General features: G+C 44.4%; 1 protein-coding gene across 1 annotated transcript in view; it reads left to right on the forward strand.

Moving 5' to 3' along the window:
- LOC147894797 (small GTPase LIP1-like) overlaps positions 1-25,227 on the forward strand; it is an 83,851-nt gene that overhangs the window by 12,240 nt on the left and 46,384 nt on the right. Inside the window, exons 2-3 of the mRNA XM_087384895.1 lie at positions 11,869-11,960; positions 12,151-12,292. Coding sequence (XP_087241021.1) covers positions 11,869-11,960; positions 12,151-12,292 — 234 coding nt within the window. The remainder of the gene's footprint in view (positions 1-11,868; positions 11,961-12,150; positions 12,293-25,227) is intronic.

Genomic DNA, 25,227 nt, shown 5'->3' on the forward strand with positions numbered 1-25,227 from the left:
ACCAACCTTAACAATATGAAAAGGATAAAGTAAACTTTCATGTCTTTTGAAGAAAACAGTTTGCCACACGGTAGAAATACTGTCAACAAGCAGCATCTCGGGTGAGACAATCGGTGCCACCAAGCTATCTCCAGATATATGAGCAGTTTGAATCAAGGAAGGGGAGCTGCTACCCTTCTCTTGAGCACCAGGCAATGCTCCAGATCTTTGCTCTGCTGAACGTGTAGGAGCTTGTACCGTAGTTGGCGCAAGCTGAAACGCGTTGAGGTAGAGCTGCAAAATCGACAGGAAACTCTACCTTTCACTTTTCTTTCCATATGTGCCAAAATTTGTTCCGCAACCAAGATTTCATCCAACTCTTCCACCTTGGGCTGATCCTCATGTAACAGGTCAGCATGCACATAAACTCACACTAAAGGCATTGTGTATGGTCCAAGTGGTAGGTAGCTTCAGCCTGTAAGCTACATCATTAATGCATTCAAAAACCTGAAAAGGACCATAATACCGCATCTTCAGCTTTGTGTACACTTTCGTCTTGCCTTTCATCTTCCTGAGTCGTGCGTTTTTGAAAACACAGTAGCACCCAATCGCCCTCTTTCAAGAGTAACTCACGGCGATGCTTATCGGCTGCCTGTTTGTGCTTCTCTTGGCTTTTCTGGAGGGCTGTTTTGACCTTCTGGTAAGCAACATCCAAACTTTCCACAAATCTGTCCGCTTCAAAAATCTTCTCTTTCGTATGCAGAAATGGAGGTACCTTCCGTTCTCCTGCCATAATTTCAAAGGGGGCTTTCCCTATGGATGAGTGTACAGTGTTGTTGTACGCGAACTCAACAAGTTGCAAAAATTGCTCCCATTTCGATTGTTGATCCGAAACATAGCATTTGAGAAGATCAAGGGCAGTGGAATTGGCTTCTTCGGACTGCCCATCAAATTCAGGATGGAAAGAGGATGAGAAATTTAGCGTGGTACCCATATTCTCAAAGATACCTCTTCAAAAAAGACTTGTCATCCGCGGGTCTCTATCACTGACAATTGATTGAGGCATCCTGTGATGTTTAAACACATGAGACATAAAGAGTCTCGCCATCTGGTCTGCTGTAATTTTCTTTCTGATGGGAATGAAGTGGGCCTGCTTGCTGAATCTGCAAATAATGGTCCATATCCCATCATGTCGAGATGGTGTACGAGGAAGATCAAAGATAAAATCCATGGCAATGCTCTGCCAAGGTCGATTGGGAATAGGTAGAGGCTGCAGCAGTCCAGCCGGCTTCCGCCTGTCATATTTCACCTTTTGGCAGGTGATGCATGTCCTGACATATGCCTCGACATCTTTCCTCAATGATGGCCAAAAGAAATAGTGCTCCACAGCTTTGATGGTGGCATCAATGCCTCTGTGTCCTGCATAGGGTGGAGCATGACTCTCTGTCAACACTTTGGGTCTCAACTGTTTGGTGACACACAATCTGCCATGCATCATCAGAAATCCGTCTTTGAGAGTATAGTGCTCATGCCTCTGTTCATCAACCAACTGATCATAAATCCGTGAAAAATCAGCATCATTGGCATATTGATCCTTCATGGCATCAAGCTCATCATGATATGCAATGGTCACTGCTGAAACTTGTGGCTTAACAGACATTGCATCTGGAGTGGGCTTGCATGAGAGTGCATCTACAATAACTTTCTTCTTCCCAGGCACATGCACAATCTGAAAATGAAACATAGAAAGAAAATTTGCCCACCTCATATGCTTCTCAGACAACTTTCTTTGAGTGAGAAAGTACCGCAGTGATTGATGATCGGTCTGAACATGAAAATCAGCACCCAAAAGATAATGCTTCCAGGTCGAAAGAGCATGGATGACAGCCAACATCTCTTTCATATAGATGCCAAAATTCATATCAGCATCCTGGAGCACTCTACTCTCGTATGCCACGACTCTTCCATCCTGCATAAGTATCCCTCCTACGCTGTTCCCACATGCATCTGCTTGGATAGGGAAGGGTTTGCGAAGATCTGGCAAAATAATCACAGGATTTGAGCAGAGTCGCTCCTTTAGTAGGTCAAAAGCTGCAATTTCTTTGGGACCCCATCTGAAAGTGACCCCTTTCTTCTGTAAGGCATGTAAAGGAGAAGGAGATGCAATCTCTGCAAAATATCGAATGAACCTCCTATAGTACGAGCACAAGCCCAGAAAGCTGCGTACTTCATGGATGTTCTTCGAGTGTGGCCAATTCCTGATGGCCTCTACCTTGGTAGGGTCCATCCTAACTCCATCCTTGGAAACAATGTGCCCGAGAAAATGGATTTCATGCATGAATAATTCACTTTTCTTGGCATTGACAAGCAGCTTATGCTTCTGTAGCTCCTCGAGAACAATTGCCAGGTGCTTCTTATGTTTAGCCTCATCCTGAGGGAACACGATGATGTCATCGAAGAAAGTGCCAATAAAGGCTCGGTGCTCTCTAAAAATCCTATCCATCATTTTGTAGAAGGTGGCAGGTGCATTGGTTAACCCAAATGGCATGACAAGAAACTCGTACAGACCAAACGTGGTACGAAATGCTGTTTTGTGAACATCCTCTGGCTGAATTCCGATCTGGTGATAACCACTCTTCAGATCAATGCGGCTGAACATTCCAGACCCTTGTAACTTATCCAAAATATCATCTATTCGAGGTATAGGGAATCTGTTCTTATTGGTAATCTTGTTGATGGTTCTATAGTCTTCGCCAGGATCCATCCTTCTTCTGGACCAAGAGCACGGGTGAGAAGTAAGGTGAAGAGCTGGGCTGAATCAACCCCTTCTTCAGCAGGTCCTTGACCTGGTTCATAATTTCCTCTTGCTGGGCTGCATTGACCCTGTAAGGAGGTCGGTTAGGAGGACTGCTACCAGGGATTATATCTATCGTGTGGTCTTTTGGCCTTTCAGGGGGCAACTCTTGTGGACGTAAGTCAGAAAAACAGTTCGTAAATTGAAAATGAAAATCTATCCGCTGTTTTTCCAGCTTAGAAAAACGAGACTCTTCTTCTACTGACTTCTTGATGCAAACACTAAGTACGCTAAAAGATGCTTTTTCATTACGTTGCCAATGGTAGAAGCAGATACAACAGGGATGGATTCTCCCTTCAATTTAGCATCCAGAACGTGGGTCTTGCCGCGGCGAGTGATTGTGATTGTTTTATTATTTGTTATTAAAACAGCCCCAACATGAAAGTGCCAAGGAATCCCCAGTAACACATCACAAACATTCAACGGCATAATATAGAACTCTTCTGCGTCCACGTAACTCTGAATATGCATCTGCAGCTTGCCTATCACTGGAGTAACTAAATGGCTGAGTCTCGGACAAGCCATATCTGCATCACACAAAGGACCCATCTCTTGTGCCCTTATTCCTAACTTTCCAGCCAGCTCTGGAGAGATGAATTTGGCCTTGGCTCCCGGATCGAAAAACATTAGAGCTGTCTGGTCTCTTATCTTGCCCCATGCCCGGCATAACTCTGTAGCATCTGTATTGTGAACAGCCCCAATCAAGTCCGGCAAAAGATCAGCAGTGGGCTTGGGCTTTTTATTCTTTTGATCAGTCCTCTTTTCCTCCTTGTGCTCACTCTACTCAGAAGGAGGGAATTTCCGCTTCTTATGTGGGCATTCAAAAGCCCTGTGGCCTTCCTCCTTCCAAATGTAACACTTGTTGGCATCATAAAGAATTTGCTTTTCCTCATCAGACATGCGGGTCGGTACTCGCCTCTGTCCTCCAACAAATTTTGCTTCATGGGCTGCGAAAAATTTTTGAACTTCTTAGGGGATTCCGTCTTGTTGCCCTTTGACCTTGATGTCTCCTGTGAGTATCCTTTGAACCCAGAAACTTTCCCTTGCATTAGTGCATAAGCTGTAGTGGCATTCTCCACCAACTGAGACATATTGGAAACCCTTCTCTTCGCGCAGTAGTCCCAAATCTCCTTTGGCAACCTACAGCAATATCTTTCAATTTGCTCGGACAATAGTACATGTCTGTAAGAATTCATTGGCAATAGGGCTTCCCAAAACTTCTTATTGTAGTCCTCCAAATTTCTGCAATTTGCAGCATCCAACCTGTACAACAATGATGCATATTCATATTAGAAAAACTCTCAACACTAACCCTAACCTCCCTCGACATGCCCACAATGCTGCAGATATAAACTAAATGTAGATCATACCTGTCATGTGAATCCCAGTCACAATAGACCCTTCCTTATTCTATTCCACAGTGATCTCTGGATAGAGAAACATTGTTTTATAACCACCACATTTCCATATCCTTGCACACCTATTTTCAACACATTGATAGGTTAAATGCGATCATGTGAATCCCAGTCACAACAGACCCTTATTCTATTCCACAGTGATCTCTGGATAGAGAAACATTGTTTTATAACCACATTTCCATATCCTTGCACACCTATTTTCAACACATTGACAGGTTGAATGCGATCATGGTCATGATGTCCACCTCAAAAGTGGTAGTGAGCCATGCTGTTGAGAAGCCCTGCTTGAATTCGACCCAAGCGGTAGGTCAATGCCTTGCAAGAGGAGGTTGGTCCACCATTGGAGCGCATTGCCCTTCAAAAAGGTGGCTGCCTTTCGAACTTTGGAGGATTCTGTGTAGTGTCCACCTGAGTAGGCAGCATCAAACTGTTGCATGAATGTCAAAGCCTTCAATCTGTCCTGCATCCCATTGAAAGTCTCAAACTTGACAGTTGCTCCTCCCTTCTTGTAATCTTTCAATTTGCCTTTAGGGGTGAGATTGTCATAAACGGGGGGCTGTAAAAACGGTGGGGGCATCACTGCTCTTGCATTCTGAGCCATTCCAACTGTACCCATGGTGGGGTTTGGCATTCCAGGTCCCACTCCCTGCATCTATGGCATATTCCAAGTATTGCCCATTGTCCCAGGCATTATTGTTTGCATTCCAAGCTGCATCCCAATGTTTGAGTACATCATACTGGCATTTGCAGGGGGCATTCCACCCATCATAGGTTGCTGTAAATTCTGCATTCTTGGCTGTGTGCTGCCCATAAAGCTACTTGGCATTCCAGGTGCCTGTGCGGATGGTGCCACCATTGCCTGAAAAACTGATCCCCCTCTGAAATATCCTGGATGCATCGTGGGCTGAGGAAGGGCTTGCTGTCCCTGATTGACTGAATGAGAGTTATTGGCATTACCCGCTACAGGGGTGATCGAGGGCATCTCTGATGGCTGTCCACCGAAAGAAACATGCCTAGGAGTCTTCTTATGCTTCTCCCGGCAATGGAACCATTGGAACCGGCCTTCGATAAACAAAAGGGCAGTGATCTTCTTCTACTCAGTCATAAACTTCATAAATGGCCACAATGCAAGCTTCAATCACTTCAATCACTTAGCACAACTTAGAAACAAGCTTCAACAACAACAAAGGTGAGGCTAGAATGCCCCTAGGAAAATAGTACACAGTGCACCCACTGGCCCCAAATGCCTTGGCGCCCCTTACGGTATTTATTTAATGCTTCTGAATGGAAATGCTTTACAACAGGGGTTCAAACCTGCACTGTTCCTCTGTGCAAATCCTCTACTGATCTTCAAGGCATCTAATCCAAGTGCACCACTAGAATTCCTACTGGCAAGGCATACTCAAGCATTCACTTCTGATTTGACCCAACTTGGAGGCATTCATGCATCCAAACCACTGGCAAACTGAGCTCAAGGCAGCCTCAAGGCTATCACATGCATCCACACTGTCCTTAGGCCTTTCACAAGATCACCCTTGCCTCTGGGTGCTTGCTAGAGCCTGTAGGTGTCCTGAAAAGACTGCAAACAACATGCATGCACTGCAAAAAGCTGCAAAGCAAGAAAGAACAAGGAAAAACAGAACATGGAACCAACTCCTGCTGTCTGTGCCAGAGGGACGAGAGCTCCTTCCTCGTACCTATCCTCTGTCCAGGCTCCCCGCAGGGTGCAGGTGTCTTCCAGCAATCAGGAGAAGAGAGAAATGAAGGTAGAGAGTGGAGGGTGAACAAGAAAGAGCTGTAGAGGAAAGATGGTTCACAGATCCCACCACGCTTGAGGATGCTTAAGTTATGTCAGTGGAGGTGGTTTGTTTAGTGGAGGAGACGTTTCCACGTTCTATTCTCACAAGCCAACTACATCTCATAGTGCATTTGGTGGATGAGATTGCTGTATGTGGCACTATGCATGATGGTTGTTCTTCCTCGAGCACTTCATGAAGACCTTGAAGGGTTTCACGAGGCAAAATGCAAGGCCCGAAGGTAGCATGGCCGAGGGTTGGTTGGTACAAGAGTCACTTGTATATATTTCTAAGTTTCTTGTTGATGTGGATAGCTCTCTCCCACGACTTGGAGAGATGATGAAGACCTAAGGATGACCTCTATTGTGCCTCAAGGGAAAGGACGGAGCAAAGTAATGGACACGGAGTTGCTTATTAATATCAACCTCTATTGCATGCTTAATAGTGATGTGATGAAAAGATGGGTGACAATCTGTCCCGAAATGATTGCCTCGGGATCTGTGCATGAGTCCTCCTAAGAGAGGGTGTCAAAAGCAGCAGGGAAAGTTCCTCCTGTAGCTTGCACTGGTCCAGAACAGCTCCAGAAGCTACCACGCAGCCAGAAACATGTGCATAAAGGTCCAGCACAGCAAAAGACGACCCCGGGCACCTGCTAGAGGCAGTTGAACACGTATGTACAGATTTTATACAGCCGTACGGACGTCCGTACAGTCCGTACGAAAATTTTTAAAAAGTTTAGAAATGACTTTTGGCACTTCCTATAAGTGTGTACTAGCCTTGGAACAGTCACAACAGACTTAAAACGGCTAAAACGGGTTAAAACGGGCTTGAAATAGCTCAAACAGCTCAAAAACTGCACAAGAACAATTGAAAACGTCCAACACCTCTGGGAGAGTAAGGGGAGAGAGATGGAAGGTGGGGGAAGGGCATGCATACACATGCATGACAAATGGCACCTCTTCTTTGCTATTTGCCCCTTCATTAAAGTCCTAACCCCCATACCAAGGACAACGTCGGTTGTCCTTGGGCCCAACTTTTAGACCCCTCTTTTAAAGCCTTTGCCTTGCCCCTAGGACCTAGTGGTGCACCTAGACTTTGCCCATAGGAACTTCTAGGAAGCGTGCACTTCCTCTAGCGAGTCCCTCACGGCCAAACCATTACGACACTTAACCATGGTTAACCCCATGTTAAGCATAGGTTGAGTTACGAAGATACTTTACATCACTTTTCACGTCCTTGTGATAATAGAGCCTTGCATAACCTGTCCAAAACTAGAGGCATGTCGTCCCATTTTTCCTTCATACGCCTGCGACTGTCCCCGCTGTCCCATTGTGTGCATTAAACCATTGTGGCTGTCCCACTATGCCAAATAAATGCACATATGCTCACTTTCTGCCTGTCTCAAAGCCTCAAAATGTGATGGAGAGGCTCGGAAGAAAAGTTGATGAAGATGCTCGGGAGGAAGGTCGTTGAAGAGGCTTTTGAACGGGGTTCAAATGAGCCTAAATAGGGCTGTGGAAAGCCCCTAAAAGAGGCTGGAATTCTAAGTTTTTGCCTTCTTCTTTTTTTTGGTGGGGAGACCTAAGTCACCTAGGACAGTTAGTACAATTCTAGCTAAGACCTTTAGGACTATTAGGGCATTGTCTTAAACGAACCTAACCCAGCCTTTAACCTTAGTTAGTACTAACCTAACCTAGAGCCAAACTAACTAAACCTAATTAACTAAACCTAATCTAACCTAGCTAACTAGATGTAACTGACCTAACCCAACCAACCTAACCGTGGCTAACTTAACCTAGGGGAAAAAATGAAGGCTAAGGTTTTTTTTGCAAGGCTGGACGAGCGGCGACGGTGCAACGAGGGCGGTGGGGCGGCGTTAAGAATCGACAGACTGGAACTCGACGGACATGGTGACGACGGGACTTTTGGCGTAGCAAAAGAGCAGCTACAAACGAAAGGAGTTGCAAGGCGACGACAGGCTGGCGAGCGTGGCACGTATGGGCTCATGGATGGCAGCGGGCGAAAGACTCATCTGCTCACGAGATTCAGCTGCTCATTGAACGGGGGCTGACGGAAATTGGAGCAGGCGAAAGGCTCATGGTTGGGACTCCGTCAGACGACGGGACATCACGACATGTATGGTGCATATGTTTGTCGATGGAGTGCTTTGCTGTGAGCCTGCTTGGGCTATACATCGTCGGCTCTTTGGTGCAGGTGTCAACGGATGGGTGGGCAGGCTAGATGAGTTACCCGCACAAGAGCTCTCTTCGCGCACAACATGGCTCTTAGGGCTCTCTTTGCGCACAACATGGCTCTTAGGCAGAATATCCTCAATGCTATCCTTCGTCAGTAGTTGCGTTGATTTTGATTGTTGCATGCTTGTGGCAGCTGCTGGGTATCGGAGTAAAGGATGAAGTGGAGAAGCAAAGGTGCCAGGGTCGGAGCTTTGATACCAATGTAGAGAAGGGGGAAGGGGCAGATTTGGAGATGGGGAGAGAATAGTAGAAGGAAGGGAGGAGAAGAGGGGAGAAGGGGAAGGAGAGAGGAAGAGAGAGAAGGATGAGGGGATAGAGAGATAGAGATAGGGAGGAGAGAGAGAGTGTGTGAGCGTAGGCAGGAGGAAGGAGGAGGGAGAGTAGATAGGATTAGATGTCACATCAAAAGATCCGTACAAAGGTGTGGAGGTGGACTTCTATAGTCTCCCTCTACTATATCTCCTTTTTGCCCCCCCTCTAAGCCTAAAAATCCCCTAAGCCAAATCAGGCCTAACCCTCACTATTTTGGCCTGATCTTGGCCTTCATTACATAGGAGGGCATTTTAGGCCCAAAACAGTGGGCTGATAGGGCCAGCCTTGGGGCAAACCCTAAGCGCCTAGTAGGCCCTTATATAGGGCTAGGCTTGGCTTGAGGCAGCTGACTAGGAGGTGGGCCCTAGGTTGGCTAGACCCTTATGCCTGGGTCAGCCAGATCAGGCCCCTAGGCCGGTGGTCTTGCTAGCAAGCCTTATTTATAGGGCCAGCCTCCTCCATTTTTTGGCATCCACTTGGCAGTTCTTATCTTGTATCATATGGAGTTTTCCCTTGCTATATACACGGTTATCATTGCCCCCCCTTGCTCACCTCAAGCAAGCTCCTAGGGTCTCTAACCCTGAGTTGGGCTAAACCCCAACCCGGGGGTTAGGTTCAGCTAGGGGTTTTTACAGAAATAACCAATATGGAATGGCCTACCCTCTCCTCCAAATCCCCCTCAACTCCATCAACCTCAATTATCAGGACTCGGTTCTCTACAGTTGCAGCCATGGCACCCTCTCTGTATGCATGCAATTACCAACAAGAAGGGTCCAAATGACCCATCATTGGGCAATATGAACATATTTATTATTTGTAGCAAGTAGTCAGAGAGCTAAGGCTTGAGTTGGCAGATGTAAAAGCCTGAAGTCAAGTTCTAGAGGGACCTGGCAAGCAGACATTAATTGCTGAGGTTGTGAACTCATGTAAGAACTCTCCTCCTACTCCTCAACTAGTCTCTACAGTCAAATATATGGTTCATACTGGAGTACAATCAATCAAGAAAGAAGTGATTGAGGAGTTTGACACAAAGGCTAACAAGATTGATATCCAAGAAGAGATCAAAGAACTCGAAGCCATACGCGATAATGCATTGAAGATTAGAGTGGAGGGGCTCCCAGAAGGATGGTTAAAGATGATGACTCTTTCAGTGAGACTTTAGCACATGTCAAAGCAGCCATGCCTAATATTGAATGGAAGGTTGATGATGATAATGATGGTGATGATGATGATGATGACGGAGCAACCAATATCTGGCACACATGCTATCCTTACAGTTAAGTCGCAAGATTTACAGATCAAGCTTCTTCGACAATCTTACAAGTTGAAAGGGACCAAGATATGGATAGCTGAGGAACTTGCACAAGCTCAATTGAAGAATAAGGCAACGGAATCAGCTAAAGTCAGAGCTGCTAGGAAGGATGGAAAATGGGCAGTTTACCGGGAAGGCATACCACTAATCAAAGAGTTTAAATCCAAACCAAAAGACTCTCAGTCTTAAACTGATATGTGGCTGATTACTCTTTCAGACTATTATGTAGGTACTCTAAATAATTGGGGTTGCTTTTGCACTCTCTGGGAGCTGCCATGTGCCCTCCCTAAAGCAAATGTACTAGATGGTTTTTTTGCTGTCTCATAGACCTGTTGGTCTCCCGTGGACATTAATATACTTTGTGTGTGTGTGTGTGTGCATGCTTCGTGCCCTCTTGCTGGAGGTGTCTCTACCAAGTGTGGGCATAATCCTCTAATTGGAGCATAGCAAATCTAACCCTGCTTTCATCACTCTTGCTCAACCATTCCTCCAACTCATTAGGGGTACATGTGTCACCCGACCAAGTGTTCAGTTGGCATAGAGTAGAGCAGATGAGCAGGAAAAAAACAAATTTCAGTGCAACCATAACTGCAGATAGCCAAAAATGCACCTGCTGGAACCAATTTCGAGGTATCTCAAGGGGCAAATGACGTGTGATATTGTCAAACTTGGGGCAAGGCTTGCAGCAGCTGAGGTGACTCGGATTGGTGCTGAAAAATATCCAAATCACAGCAGAGCTGTGAAACTGGAAGCGCCATTAAAACATGGGCAATGCTAGCTCAAAACATAGAATCTTCAGGATTTTGTTGAGGGCTTGTGATCTCCTGATCAAAGCTAAACACAATAATACCAGAATTGTGCTAATCTGCGCACTTTGAAATTTGGTCAAATCTGGGGCTGCCATGTGTGTGTCTGAAAATCCAGACACGGCCACAACATATAATTTGCAGGTAGGTGGGCCCTGGGCTCAAGATGATGTGCTCCAAATTTCAAATCAAAATGATATGATTTGCCCCACAAAAATCCCTAAAAAGGGCTCTGATACCAATGTAACTAGACTAGCCTACAGCCTGCTAGTTTAGGGTCTAGTTTAACGGCCTAGTAATTTAGAAATGACAGCAGATGAATGTAGATGGAAAGAACAGAATGTAAACAGTAGAAATCCATGAGCTGAACCATAAAGTACCCGGAAACAAACGTGGATCTTCAGCTTGTGATGGGCTGCACAAGCAACATGCTAGGAAGAGGGCTAGGAGGGTGAGTCCTAGTTGATTATGATGCAAGTCAACCAAGAGCATGGAGGCTCAGTTAGAAACTTTCATGAATAGATGTGAAAGATAAGTACAAGGTACAGCAAGGGCCCCCTTTTATAGGTATAGGCCAGGACAAAATACACCTATGCTTATGGGATAGCCAACCTAGGATGCCATGTGGCAACTCTAGGCTTCCCCTAGCACTATTTATTTCCAAGCCATTTAAAGGCTGCCTATACTACTAGAAATTACAAATTAAATTTCACCTTTGTTATAGAAAGCTCTTTGCAGCGTCGCAAATATTGAAGATCAGCTGTTGAGCAGCCAAAACACCCCTAGGATAATGTCCACTTTGTGGTGTATTATTTTTTGTATCTTGAATTGTGTGAATGGACTGGGGATGTTTCAGGGCCTCAATGAGATTTAAGGACCGCTTTTAGAACATTCATAGTAATTGTAGTGATGAGAGTTTAAGTCTCTAGAGATGAAAGTTCACTAGAATGATGCTATGAAATATGGCATCAAACTTCCTTTTTATATGGTATTGTCTAAGTGCTGTTTTAGGTGCGGCTACCCATCTTATATCTTGAATTGTATTACCACAAATATATACTCTGGTCGAATGTTGTGCTACATTGTGCATGTGTTTGCTTTTGATCTCATCTTCTGTGGCAACTTTGACAATGCAGGTGTAGGAAAGTCTTCACTAGTTCACCTAATTGTGCATGGCAGTCCTATTGTGAACCCTCGGCGAACAATGGGTTGTACTGTTGAGGTTAAGGTACACCCTTTCTCCATCTTGATAAATAGACTATGATTTACTTGTGATCCATCTTAAATACGTTGCATACAAATTGTTGCAGTAAGGAGGTGTTTGAATTACAGACGGTTTACTGAACTGTGGTCATAGCATCGAAAAGGAATCATAGGAGGTGTTTGATTTCAGAACATTTGCTGTAATGTGGTCATAGCATATAACATGTGGAGGCACTGGTAGCCCATCAAGCAGCTTGTTTGGTGGAAGAGAACGCGATTTTTTTGTCGAATTGTGGGATTTGTCTGGCCACGAACGGTATAAGGACTGTCGCTCACTCTTCTACTCTCAAATCAATGGTGAGAAAGCGTGTTTTCTCTGTTTGACTGAGAAGTTTCAGTCCCAATTAATCATCTTTTTTCTGAATGTCCTTTCTGCATTTCATCTTGTTTAATCCTCGACCTATGCACCAACAGAAAACTAATGCCTGGTTAAGCAAAAACAACATTCTGGCAGAATTGAGATGCTTGCTCAACACCCTAACATAGACCATCTGGGTGCACCAATGCATGTGCCCTCCAGCCCCCCTTCCCTCTCTCCGTATATTCCTTATATACCATTTTTTGTTCGCTAAGATGAATGTGAGAAGCTTAGTTCTGTAATTACAGCTTCTGCCCTTGCCCTTTCCCCTGGACTGATGTTAGAAACTCAGCATGTTCGTCTGTGTAAGATAACATGGATATTGTAGTTGACATATCTCTGTTACCCTGCACACACTTTATAGGCACTGATGACGTAAGAAGACATGCCATAGCATTCTAGTATGTGCATGGTAAAGCTAATGGCTTGAAGCTTTGTGAATGAAGTGAAGCAATGTCTATTCTGTCTGTGTTTATGATGTAAAGTTTAATAATAAGCCTTCTCATCTGATTATCTGTGTGCATTTCTGTATGTATGTGCACATGTGTGTATATAGATATGTTCATACATATGTATTTTTTTTGTAAGGATATATGTATGCATATTTTTGAGTGATAGCATTTTACATATTTTCAAAATTTTAAAACAAGGAAAGAGCTTAAAAGCCTACTTTCTTTCTATGCTCATGTCGTGTCTCATTTATGAATAATCCTACCCCCATAATCTCTCTCTCTGTCGCCCCCCGCCCCCCACACACACACACATGCACACACACATGCTTCGTTATGTCCTTCTCACCCACCTAGGCACCCACACAACACTTGGGGGTCTTTGGTTCGACCTTTGTATCATGAAAGCATACTCCAAAGATGGAGCCTCAATTGGTGGTTTGTTTGTTTGTTAGACAACTTCGAGGGCTTGTTTTGTTGGTTATATAGAGACAGGGGCACAAGGTGCCAAGTGCATTGCCCCTTTCCAAAGATGAATAAGGAAGGAAAAAGGAAGGTTACACTGAAAGCTGAGCATAAACGTATAGTGAAAAGAGAACACATTCCAAAGAGACACAAAGATGGAAAAGGAAGGTTGCAGTCAAAAGATGAGGGTAAACTGTGGAGTGAAAAGCAAAGGCATGTGAATAGACCTTAAGAAAACCCAAAACGTTTTCATTACAATTGCCTTTACGGCAGTGCTAACAAGGCTAGAAATTACATGTTGTTGAACGCACAAGCCTCTATGTTGCTCGTACAGCGCACACTTTTTTTTTTAGTGAAAACTTTTGATTGATTATATTACAAGAGTAGCAACCTCAAAACGAGGCAGCCAAAAATGCATCAACTGAAAATCTCAGTGTATGCTAAATATACATCATGATCTATGCAGTGCGTCTGCAAGCAATCAAAGAAGGATTGCTGCAGAGAACGCTTAAAAAAACTAAACAAGGAAAATATGGGATCACCAAAGACTTTGCAGTTTCTGTCTGTCCATAAAGTCCAGAGTGCCCAATAGCGAACCCAAACAAAGAAAATATGAAACTTTGCTCCGGGTGGATGAAAACCAAATTGCCAGAAAGACTTCCCAAAAAGACTAGTCGGGAATCTCGCTTGCAGGCGTTGCCGAAGAAGATTGCAAGAGCCAAGTCTACTGCTGGAAATGAAAACTCAGCAAGTCAACAGTATACCAAGGCCATAATGTTAAATGGACAGTAGGAAGAAAGCAAACTTGTGCGTTAAGTGTGGGGAGAAATGGACCCCTGAGCATCGGGATGTGTGTAAGATGCAGAACACTGGTTCAACCAAGCTTAGCATGACCATTGAACTAGAGGATGATGAGGATTCGGTTGATGCCACAAATTCCTTGGATGCCTCTCACGTGATGAGATAGCAAGGACACATGATGCAGATGAGGCTCATGACACTGGAGCCATGAGTAGAGGTGGCAAATGGATAGCATATGGTCAGTAGATATGGTTGCCAAGATGCAAGGATCAAGTTCCTGGGCATTGGATATGGGCCCAATAGATGTTGTCCTGGGCTGTGATTGGTTGAAATCATTGAGCAAAATCAGCATGGACTTAAATGCTTTGTCACTCAGCTTTGTCCACAGGATGGTAGATCTGTAACATTGCATGGTATTGCAACCCCTAAATTGCAGGTCATTTCAGCAAGGCAGCTGGTCAGGGAGCTCAAGAGGGTAGCATTCCCCGTGTTGAGGATTGTGATATGCAGAATTTGCTCTCAGAATTTGCTGATGTGTTTGCTGATATGCCTATAGTTGCCCCCAAGGAGAGATGTTGATCATGCCATAGTCCTAGAGCCTGGCAATAAGTCAATTAATAAGGCCCCGTACCGTCTCTCTAAGGTAGAATGGGAGAAGTGGCAACATAGGTGCGAGAATTGCTTGAGAAGAATTGTATCTGTCATAGCACTTCTCCTTTTGCATCCCCACTACTCCTGGTAAATAAGAAAGACGGTTCATACTGCATGTGCATTGACTACAGAGACTTGAATAAGGCCATTATCAAGAACATGTTTTCGATCCCCAGGATAGATGATCTATTGGATGAACTTAAGGGTACTCAATTCTTCACTAAGATTAATTTGAGGTCAGGCTACCATCAAATTAGAATGAAAGTAGGAGATTAGCACAAGACAACCTTTCACACACAGAGAGTTTTATGAGTTCAAAGTGATGCCTTTTGGATCGACCAATGCACCAGCTACTTTCTGGGCACTCATGAACAAGATTTTGCAGCCTCTTCTTTACAAATGTGTGCTGGTATTTTTTGATGACATCCTTATTTACATCAAGGATAAGCAGGAACACATCAGACATGTCAAGCAAGTGCTGCAAATTTTGAGGTTGCATCAGCTTTATGCTAAAGCCAGCAAGTGCACTTTCATGGCAGAAGAGGTTGAGTATATTGGTCATATTGTGAGTAGGGATGGAATCCAGCCAAGGTCAAATGCATAAGGGAGTGCCCAACTCGGAGGCTTTTTGGGTCTTGCTTCTTTTTACAGGAGATTTATTGAACATTTTGCCAAGAGGGCAGCCCCTCTCATTGACCCATTGAAAAAGGATGCCTTCAAGTGGTCAGAAGAAGCGGCGCCACATATCGTTCGTACAAGCCCTGCATCTCATCCATATAGGTGCTTTCTGCTTGTACATTTTCTTACGCTGAATCATGCGTACATGTATTGCTTCCCTCCAAGTCGCGTTTGCAGGTTTTGTCAACATTCTTGAGTTTGTGCCTGTCCGACTTACCAGAGTTTGGGGCTTTTGTGTACATTGACATAAATTGCAGTAAATTTGCACATTTGCAGACAAATTTGGGGCTTTTCCTAATTTTGCCCTCTCTTTGGTGCAATTTCCCTCAAGAAATTGGTGCTTTTGTCATTGGGCTGCAATTTTGCAGTGGAAAAGGCATTTGGCAGCTTTTTAGGCATTTGTCCACTTAGCATGAGTGAGAATTTCAGACATTTGCTATTTTTAGAAGTTTGATTTGACGGATTTTGGGGCTTTTTGAGGCAAGTGACAGTTCATTGCAGACATTGCATGCTCGTGTAGTGACATGGAGCATAAATTTCACTTTACCCTCTTTTTGGCATACTTTTATTTTTTGGAAATTTGGGGCCTCTGCCGGGTTGAAACCTGCAGTTATCCCCTTTGCTTTGGGGTTTAATTTGAGGTCACTTTTGAGCGTTTGCAGGGCAGCTTTATGCATCTGGAGCATTGACATCTGTAGATTATTTAGTCATCTATTGCAGGACAGCCTTTTGCATTTGGCTCACTATTTGAGCAGCTTACTTGGCATTTACAATTACAAAGCTTTTGCTGTCATGTTTGAGTTGTCATTTGCAGCTTTGCAGTAAGCTTTGGAGCAGCCAGCTAATGATTGCATTGTAGCTTTGAGGCTTTGACATTTGTAGGGCACTTTCTTTTTGGCAAACCATAAGTTGTTTGGCAATGTAGTTGAGGACAAGCTTGATGGTACCAACTATCCCATGTGATCATACTTGGTGCGCCACCTGTTGGTCTCCTGAAAATTTGTATTTGGATCCGAGATTAGACCTATCTCTCTAGCACATGCATTTGTTGCCTCTGCAGCCACTACCATTGCCACTTCTGGTACATGTACCACTACTCCCATAGTGCCTGCCACACCTGGACATTACTTTGAGATCAGAGAGATGCACATGACCATGCAGTGATTGCTATGAATAGCAAGAGGGTTGTTATACCTCACATTTGGTGTTGCAAGATATCCAATGTTGCATGGGACACTTTGGCCAATCTCTATTAGATTCGGAATGAGGCAAGGGTTGCCTATTTGCACATGCAGCTAGAGAATGTTAAGATGAATGAAGAGGACAGCATGGATGCCTATCTCACACAGGTCAAGGATTTTAGAGAGCAGCTCATCAATGTTGATGAGATTGTTCCATATTCACAGGTAATGTCCCATGACACTTGATGGGCTCCTTGACTCATACCAAGGATGTGCTACGACATTGAGGCTAGTGGCCATGGGTAACCTAATCACTATTCTTTCGATCAGTTTGTTTTCCTATTCTTGTAGGAGGAGTAGAGCCGTCAAAATAGGGCTGCTTCTACTCATGCAGATCAGACCTTTGCCACCGATCACAGGGGCAAAGGCAAAAGGGGGGAAAATTACAGCAAGCCCAACAGACCTTCATCTGGCACCTCATTATCTTCTCCTCTTGCCGATGGGAAGAAGAAAAAGAAGAAGAAGTGCTGTAATTATTGCGGGAAGCCCGGCCATGACATCTCTGAATGTTGGAAGCGCATTGCTTTGGAAAGAAAAAACAGCAGCAAGGTCTTGCAGTTACAAATGCTCGTGCTGCCCATGATCACTGTCATGAGGCATCAAACCTAGCTCAGGATGAGTGGGCATTTGTTGTAACCTGCCACTAAATCCAGAGATGCTAGCTTCAGCCCAGGTTCTATATAAGCCCAATATTTTGAAGCGGTGCTTCTAAGCACATTACCTCCTGCAATTCTCTATTTCAATCCTTGAGTGATACTCCAGGCGGGGCATTGTCACTTGTGCAAACAATGCAGCATATCTTGTGAAAGGGATTTGTTAGGTGCAAGTCACATCAGTGTTAGTTGATACGGTGACACTTGTGGAAGTTTTGTATGTTCTAGGTATCAAGAAGAATTTGATTTCTATTTCACCCATCTCCACATATTGCTTTAGAGTTCTTTTTTACGGTTACCTTTGTGCTAGGTGTGATAACCGGCACGATAATTGTATTATACTCATTGGAACACTTGACAATGAAACAAGCTGCTATAGAAGCTAATGCCATTTCTGAATCTGTGACTTCCAATACTTATGGCATGAGAGATTGGGGCATCTAAACTTTAGTATTTTGGTGAAGATGCATTCAAAGGACATGGTGGTAGATCTCCTACCCATGCATGCAATTATAAAACATGTATGTAAGGGCTGCTTATTGTTTCAAAAGATGTGACCATTGGTGCATCCAGGAAGCTGCACCTAGTACATAGTGATGTATGCGGGCCGATGTGGATAGCATCACTTGAGGGCTACTGATACTATGTTAGTTTTGTGGATGACTGCACTAGGTTTACTTGGATTTATGCCTTGAAATCCAAGTCGGGTGTCTTCTCTTGCTTCAAGCATTTTCTTGCCTCAACAAAGAATGAGAGTGGGAAAAACCTCTTGACCCTCCGCACTGACTTAGGGAGGGTCATCCTGGGAGTTTTTTGTTTTTTTAGCAGCCCGGGGTATCATACATCAATGCACAGTGCCATACACTTGGCAACAAAATGGACTTGCGGAGTGAAAAAGTAGAACATCTACGGAAATGGGTAGGTGCATGCTTAAGGGGAAGTCTTCGCCCAATAAATTCCGGTTGGATGCAGCTATGTGTACCAACTATGTGCTCAACCTAGTAGCCACTTAAGCACTAACAGGGGGGGTGAGTACTCATCCCTAGAGTTTTTTGATTTTTTAGCAGCCCGGGGTATCATACATTAGTGCACAGTGCCATACACTCGGCAACAAAATGGACTTGCGAAGCGAAAAAATAGAACATCTACGGAAATGGGTAGGTGCATGCTTAAGGGAAAGTTTTTGCCCAATAAATTCTGGTTGGATGCAGTTATGTGTACCAACTATGTGCTCAATTGAGTAGCCACTCAAGCATGGAAGACCATGACCCCTTATGAAGCATGGATGGCCTGGGCCGCAAGCCTGTAATTGTTTAAATGCAGGTGATTGGATCTCTTGGATATGCACATGTACCTTCTCAACTGAGGCATAACTTTTTTTTTTTCCTCAAGAAAGAGACTTCTATTAAATATGAAAGACCCTCCTTGGATAGAGGTTGTTTCAGCCTAGCACAAGGCAAGGTCATTGTCAGTAGAGACATGGTTTTTGCTGAGAATGCAGCTTTACCTTGGCTGGACTGTAAGAAACAACACTCGTTAGAAGCCTCTAATGTATTTGATTCCATACCGCTCTTCCTTCAGTCACACACATATTCAGATGGCACTTTGCTTGGGTATGACTCCAAATCCTTCTAGCAAGTCACAAACTCCTTTTGTTGCCAACTTTCAGACTGATTTGCAGCCGGTAATCTGCTCCCGGCAGGCTCCAAGGTGCCACTCCAAAAGGGCTTGACAATTTATCCCGTCTCGGCGCCGAGTTGCACTTTATTCCGTGCTCCGCACATTCCCTTTTTCCCTTTTTCCTTGCCCTAACTGATTGGACGTTATACCGGTTTGTATTCCCTCTCGTTGATGATCTTGCAATTGATCATGCAGTTGATGAGGAGCAGGCTATCATAAGACAGTAGAAAAGAGTTCCAAGGTGGCTCTTGGATACTCTACGGGACAACAAGCAAGTTGAGCCCTTGGCTGCTCTAGGGGTGCACAAAAAAAATGCATGGCAATTTGCTTCATGTTGCATGGTTTTTGCTGAGAATGCAGCTTTACCTTGGCTGGACTGTAAGAAACAACACTCATTAGAAGCCTCTAATGTATTTGATTCCATACCGCTCTTCCTTCAGTCACACACATATTTAGATGGCACTTTTACTGGGTATGACTCCAAATCCTTCTAGCAAGTCACAAACTCCTTTTGTTGCCAACTTTCAGACTGATTTGCAGCCACTTGATGATCATGCAATTGATCATGCAGTTGATGAGGAGCAGGCTATCATAAGACAGCAGAAAAGAGTTCCACGGTGGCTCTTGGATACTCTACGGGACAACAAGCAAGTTGAGCCCTTGGCTGCTCACATTAGGGGCGCACAAAAAAAATGCATGGCAATTTGTTTCATGTTGCTTTTGATTGCTACCGCATATAATGAGAAACCTCTCTGTCATAAGGATGCATTTGATAGTAGGGAATGGATGGATGCCTTGAGAGCTGAACTTGATTCCATTCACGGAAATGGCACATTGGAGTTGTATGACTTGCCAGCAAGCAAGCGTGCATCGGCACTAAGAAGCTGAGAGCTGATGGCAGTGTTGATAGTTACAAAGCCCACCTTGTCGCAAAAGGCTATGCCTAGCAACTTGGCATTGACTTTCGCTCCCATGTCACACATTACGACCATTCGGTGCGTCATTGCTCTTGCATCCCTCAGGCATTTTGAGGTACACTAGCTAAACATTAGGACTGCTTTCCTTTATGGGATTTATTGAGAGAGGTCTATGTCACTCAGCCTCTAGGATTTGAGGTTGCAGGTTCTGAAACTCAGATATGCCGACTAGAAAGGGCCCTTTATGGTTTGAAGCAACACCACGAGCATGATATGCCAAGATACATTCTTTTTTGCTATGCCTTGGGTTTTAGAACCACCTACAGAGGCCACTCTTTATGTCTGAAAGAGTGAATCTGAATTTTCGATTTTAATTATCTATGTGGATGAGATGCTGCTTACCATTGGGCCCAACACACAGAAAAGGGTAGATTTCAAGATAGATTTGCAGAATTCATTTGCAATGTTAGATATGGACAGGTTGCACTACTATTTAGGCATCCAGTTGGCTAATGTTAAGGGGGGCATAATGATGAGTCAATCCAAATATATTGGACAGCTCTTGCAGAGCTTTCAATTCAAGGATTGTAAGGCGGTTTCCACTCCGTTGGAACCTGGTTTCCGATTTTCCTGCGAAGGTGGGAGTGCCTGTGCTCCATTTGATGTCATTCTTTATCAACAGGTTGTGGGCTGTGAAACCGGCCTTAAGGCCAACAAGAGGGCGGTAATAGACAACTAACCAGCCAATGCTTTCACACTAAAAATATTCAGCAAATATCTCAAACACAAATTGTGGAGCTAGAGTGCTTCTGCTCAAGAACAAGGACACAGATTGGCCCAAACCCTTGGCGCCCTCTTTGGTATTTCGTTATTAGTTGGAGAAATCAGCAAATAAGATACGCAATGAATTCAATCTCAGTTGCATTCAATATATTTCCCACTCGTAGTAGGCATCAGTATCCCAAGTAATAACCTTGTTGGGTTCTGCTCTCACACCTCGATGGCAATGGGCATCCATCTCTGCTCAAACACCTGCATAAGGCTTGGAGTTGTTGCTAGCAGCCCATGTGGGGTCACACAACTCCCCTCACTGCCATGGGTGTCTACTGGTTCACTGAAATACCCAAGCAATGGGTGAGAGCATAGCTAGTGTGCCCACAACCTTGGAAGCAAGAACTTGAACTGCAAGTATCCATGGTGGACCACCTTGCAAACTAGGCCTCTCCAAACACAACTAACAGCTAGGAGCAATCATAATAGGGCATGTGTGAACTCTTAACCAACCCGGAGAAAGAAAGAAAGAAAGTTTATTAAAGTCTTTGGAAGACCGATGGGTCTACGAGACTGTGAGAATCCTGATATAAACAAACTATGAGCGTAGAGCTACTAAACGAGCATCCACACCAATGCAGAATGCAAAAAGGTAGGTTAAGTACTACATAGTCATGTCAGAGTGATCGTCTACACATCAATATCATCATCATCATTAGCAGTTCGCCCAGTTGAATGAGACGGTGGGAGCATGAAGTCGGTGATAGAGTGTTGTCAGCTACTCAAGGGCGTGGTTCTGTGTCGTCTCTTGATCATAGCTCTGCCTCTAACAAGGGCTGCAGTGACCCATGTCGATCGAGTGCCGACTCTGAACAGAGAGGAGATATCCCCAAGTGTAATTTGTGCATCAATCTGCTTGATCTGTCGTGTCGCTAGCTCTGGATCTCAGTCATGTCGGGACCTCGTAGTGTGGGCGGACTGCGCTGGTTGGAAGAACTCCGTGATCGAGCTGTGTGAAGGGTCTACCAAGGAGGAGCTCATTCACGAGGTAATGCATACCAATTGGGAAGCTCACTTTCCATCTTGCCTCACATACAGTTGCCTGTGCAATCAAGACCCATTTGATCGTGCACGCAGACTAAGGCATTTGCAAATGGCCACAAGCTTGAACCAGCTGTACAGTTGTTGCGTACAACAGCCCGTACATTGATCCTATGTCTTGTATGGCTGATCCGTACGCTGCAGACTGACCAGCCCGTCCACAAACCGTTTCGTGTCAAAAAACGCATAGGTGGCTTTTTGGTCAAAAGTCAACGCGCCAAACTTTTGGTCAACGTTGACTTTTTACCCAACCTGATCAACGATCGGCGTTGACCAGCCAACCAAGGTCAACGGACGATGTTGACCAAGTCAACCAGGCTGACCTATCAGCCTATAAAAGGGCAGCCTTTGGCCCTCATTCTTCATCCACTCCTCAAGCCTTCAAGCCTTTAGAACAACAGAGTTTGTAGTGAGGGTTTCAGCCCCTTCATACAGTTGTATTCAGCCCTTTGGGCATTCATTATTCAGTTGTATCTATTTCCTCTTCCGAGGTCCACTACATTCTCTCCCTCTGATTCTCTCACTCACATCCACAGCATCACTTTGTGTATTCAGTGCATCATCTTGCAGTTGCAGTTAGTATTGATCAGGAGAGAGAGTGAGGATAGTCTATCTCCCCCTACATTGGTATTAGAGCTTCAGTTTTCTTTCCTGAGATAGGGAGGGTTGATAATTTTCAGAATGTAATTTTCCCCAACCCTCTTTCCATCGAGGGTATTTTGGTGGTGGTGGTACGGTGTTCCAAGCTATGGCTGGTCAAGCTGTAGATAATCCTGTAATGCTTGGAAACTACCCAATGGGTTCTCCGCCTGGTATGCAAGGAGTGCAAGGGAATGTTTCTGGGGGTATGGAGCCCGGAATGCCTAACATAATGTATGGTAATATTGGCATGCAGACAAGAATGCAAGGTGGAATGTCAGGGAATTTTGGAGCCCCCACGGGTATGTTTGGTATGCCTGAGCTGGTTTGGCAAATCCTCTAATGGGTAGTGGCAGTGCAAGACAGGCTAAAGGTAATGCTATGCATCCTCCATTTTTGCAGCCACATGTTTATGACAATCTGACACCCAAAGGGAAGGTAAAGGATTATAAGGAAGGTAGAGCAGCAGTGAAGTTTAAGACCTTCCATGGGGCTCAAGATAGGCTGAAGGCTCTAACTTTTGTGCAACAGCTTGATGCAGCCTTCTCAGGAAGAAACTTCACCGAGTCCTCTAAAATGTGAAAGGCAGCCACCTTCCTGAAGGGAAATGCTTTAAAGTGGTGGACCAATTTGTTGCTACAGAACAAAGCACCGACTAGGTCTTTTCAGCTACTTGGCTGACAATGATGCAGCCAACTATCATAACTTGGAAGAGTACAATAAAAAGTTTTGGGAAGCCCTATTACCGGTTAGCTCTTATCGGCATGTGCCTTTGTCAGAGCAAATTGAATGGGATGCTCAAGGAAATCAGAGACTACTGCACAAAGACAAGGGTAACCAACATGTCTCAATAATTGAAGATGCTACCACAGCTGATGCACTATTGCTTAGAAAGACCCATCTACAACCGATAAAAGTCTCTTGTACATCTGCTGTACTTTTTTCATCAAGGTCTTCACTTTCCTTGAGCTGAATACTTGCTGTCCACTCAGCATCTTTATTTGGGAGCAAAATATTTTTTGCAGTCGAAAGCCTTGAGGCTTGTGCAGTCACAAGTACTTGCAGTTGAGAGTTGGACCTCTTCTCTTTTGCCTTTGTCAGTTGTGGTACTTCTTTTCTATTTGCATCAATGGTTGGCAGCAAAGATGACCTTTTTTGGGATGCTTGGTTTAGAGGACAAGCTTGATGGCACAAATTGTCCCATGTGGGCATACATGATGGGGCATGTCTTGGTTGTCAAGAATTTGTGGAATATTGTTTCAGGCACTGAGGTCACACCTACATGTAATGCTGCTTCTGGTGCTACAGCCACTGCCTCTTGTACTATAGGTACTGCTTCAGGCTCATCTGGTATGCCACTTTAGGAACAGTTGTATCTTCTACTACAGGTACTTTGCCTCCTACACAGGAGCAGATTTAGTGGGATGGTCGTGATGCCAAAGCACATACCTTGATTGAAATTTCAGCTACAAGGGTCATTATCCCTCATATCCGGTCTTGCAAGATAGCAAAGCAAGTGTGGGATCAGCTTGCATCCTTAAATCAGGTTCAAAATGAGACGCGGGTTGCCTATCTCCGCAAGCAGTTGAAGGATTTGAAGCTTGAAGAGGGTGGTTACATAGATGTCCATCATACCAGTGTGAAGGATTTGAAAGAGCAATTGGCTAACATTGATGAGGTGGTTCTTGATTCTCAGCTTGTTTCTACTACCCTTTATGGGTTGCCTGAGGCTTTGCTACTACATTGCAGTTGGTTGTAGGTGGCAATGCTAACCATTATTCCTTTGACCAGCTGGTTGCCCTCTTACTTGAGGAGAAACAAAGTCATGCAAACCTCAATGCTTCTATGGCTTGTGATCAAGCCTTTGCTGCCCAGCATAAAAACAAAGGCAAAGGCAAGGTTTCAGCTGGTAAACCCCCTCATTCAGATGCTCGTCACTCCCATGATGCTTCTTCTACGGGAGATAAGGAGGAGGAGAAAAGATACAACTATTGCAGGAAACCTGGGCATCACATTTCTGAATACAGGAAGAGAATTGCATCTGAGAAGAAGAAGAAGAAAGAGTCTGGTCTTGCAGTATCTGGTTCTCCTAGTCCAGAGGACCGACATGAGTCAGCTAACTTTGCTCAAGACTAGCATTGGGCTTTTCTTGTTACATGTCAGTATAATTCTGATGTTCATGATGCCTACATGACAGTTTCTAATATATCTAATGCTTGGTTCTTTGAAAGTGGTGCTAGCAAGCACATAACTTTTTGTAGGAAGTTATTCAGCTCACTTGAACATGCATCTAAGGGGGGGACAGTCACATGTTCCAATAATGCATCATATACAGTGAGAGGCATTGGGCAAGTTGCTCTTACTTCTGTTTCTGGTTATGTTCCAGGCATTTGCAAGAACCTCATCTCTGTTTCAGCCTAGCTACTTGTGGCTATCAGGTTCTCTTTGATGGTATTCGGTGTGCGCTTTATGATGCTACACATGCCTTTACCATGGTCTTGACTAGGACATTGACTAGAGGGTTGTATAGACGTGATGCCTATGACAGATGCTCGGATGATGTTGGACTTGCAGATGCATATGCCTTTGCTATTGATTCCTCTACCATGGTAGATACCCATTTGTGGCATGAGAGGTTTGGACACCTCAACTTTGGGGCTTTGGTGAAGCTACATAAGGATGGTATGGTTGTTGATCTTCCCAAAATGCATATGCATTCAAAGCATATTTGTGAACCTTGTTTGCTGGTAAGATGTACCGTTCTGCATTTCCCAAGGATGGGAGAGCTGGTGCCTCACGCAAGCTTTATTTGGTTCGTAGTGAGGTTT

Source organism: Dipteris shenzhenensis, chromosome 14 (assembly GCF_047967505.1).
Source record: "Dipteris shenzhenensis isolate YYH24624 ecotype China chromosome 14, Dip_SZ_1.0, whole genome shotgun sequence".
NCBI classification, from domain to species: domain Eukaryota; kingdom Viridiplantae; phylum Streptophyta; class Polypodiopsida; order Gleicheniales; family Dipteridaceae; genus Dipteris; species Dipteris shenzhenensis.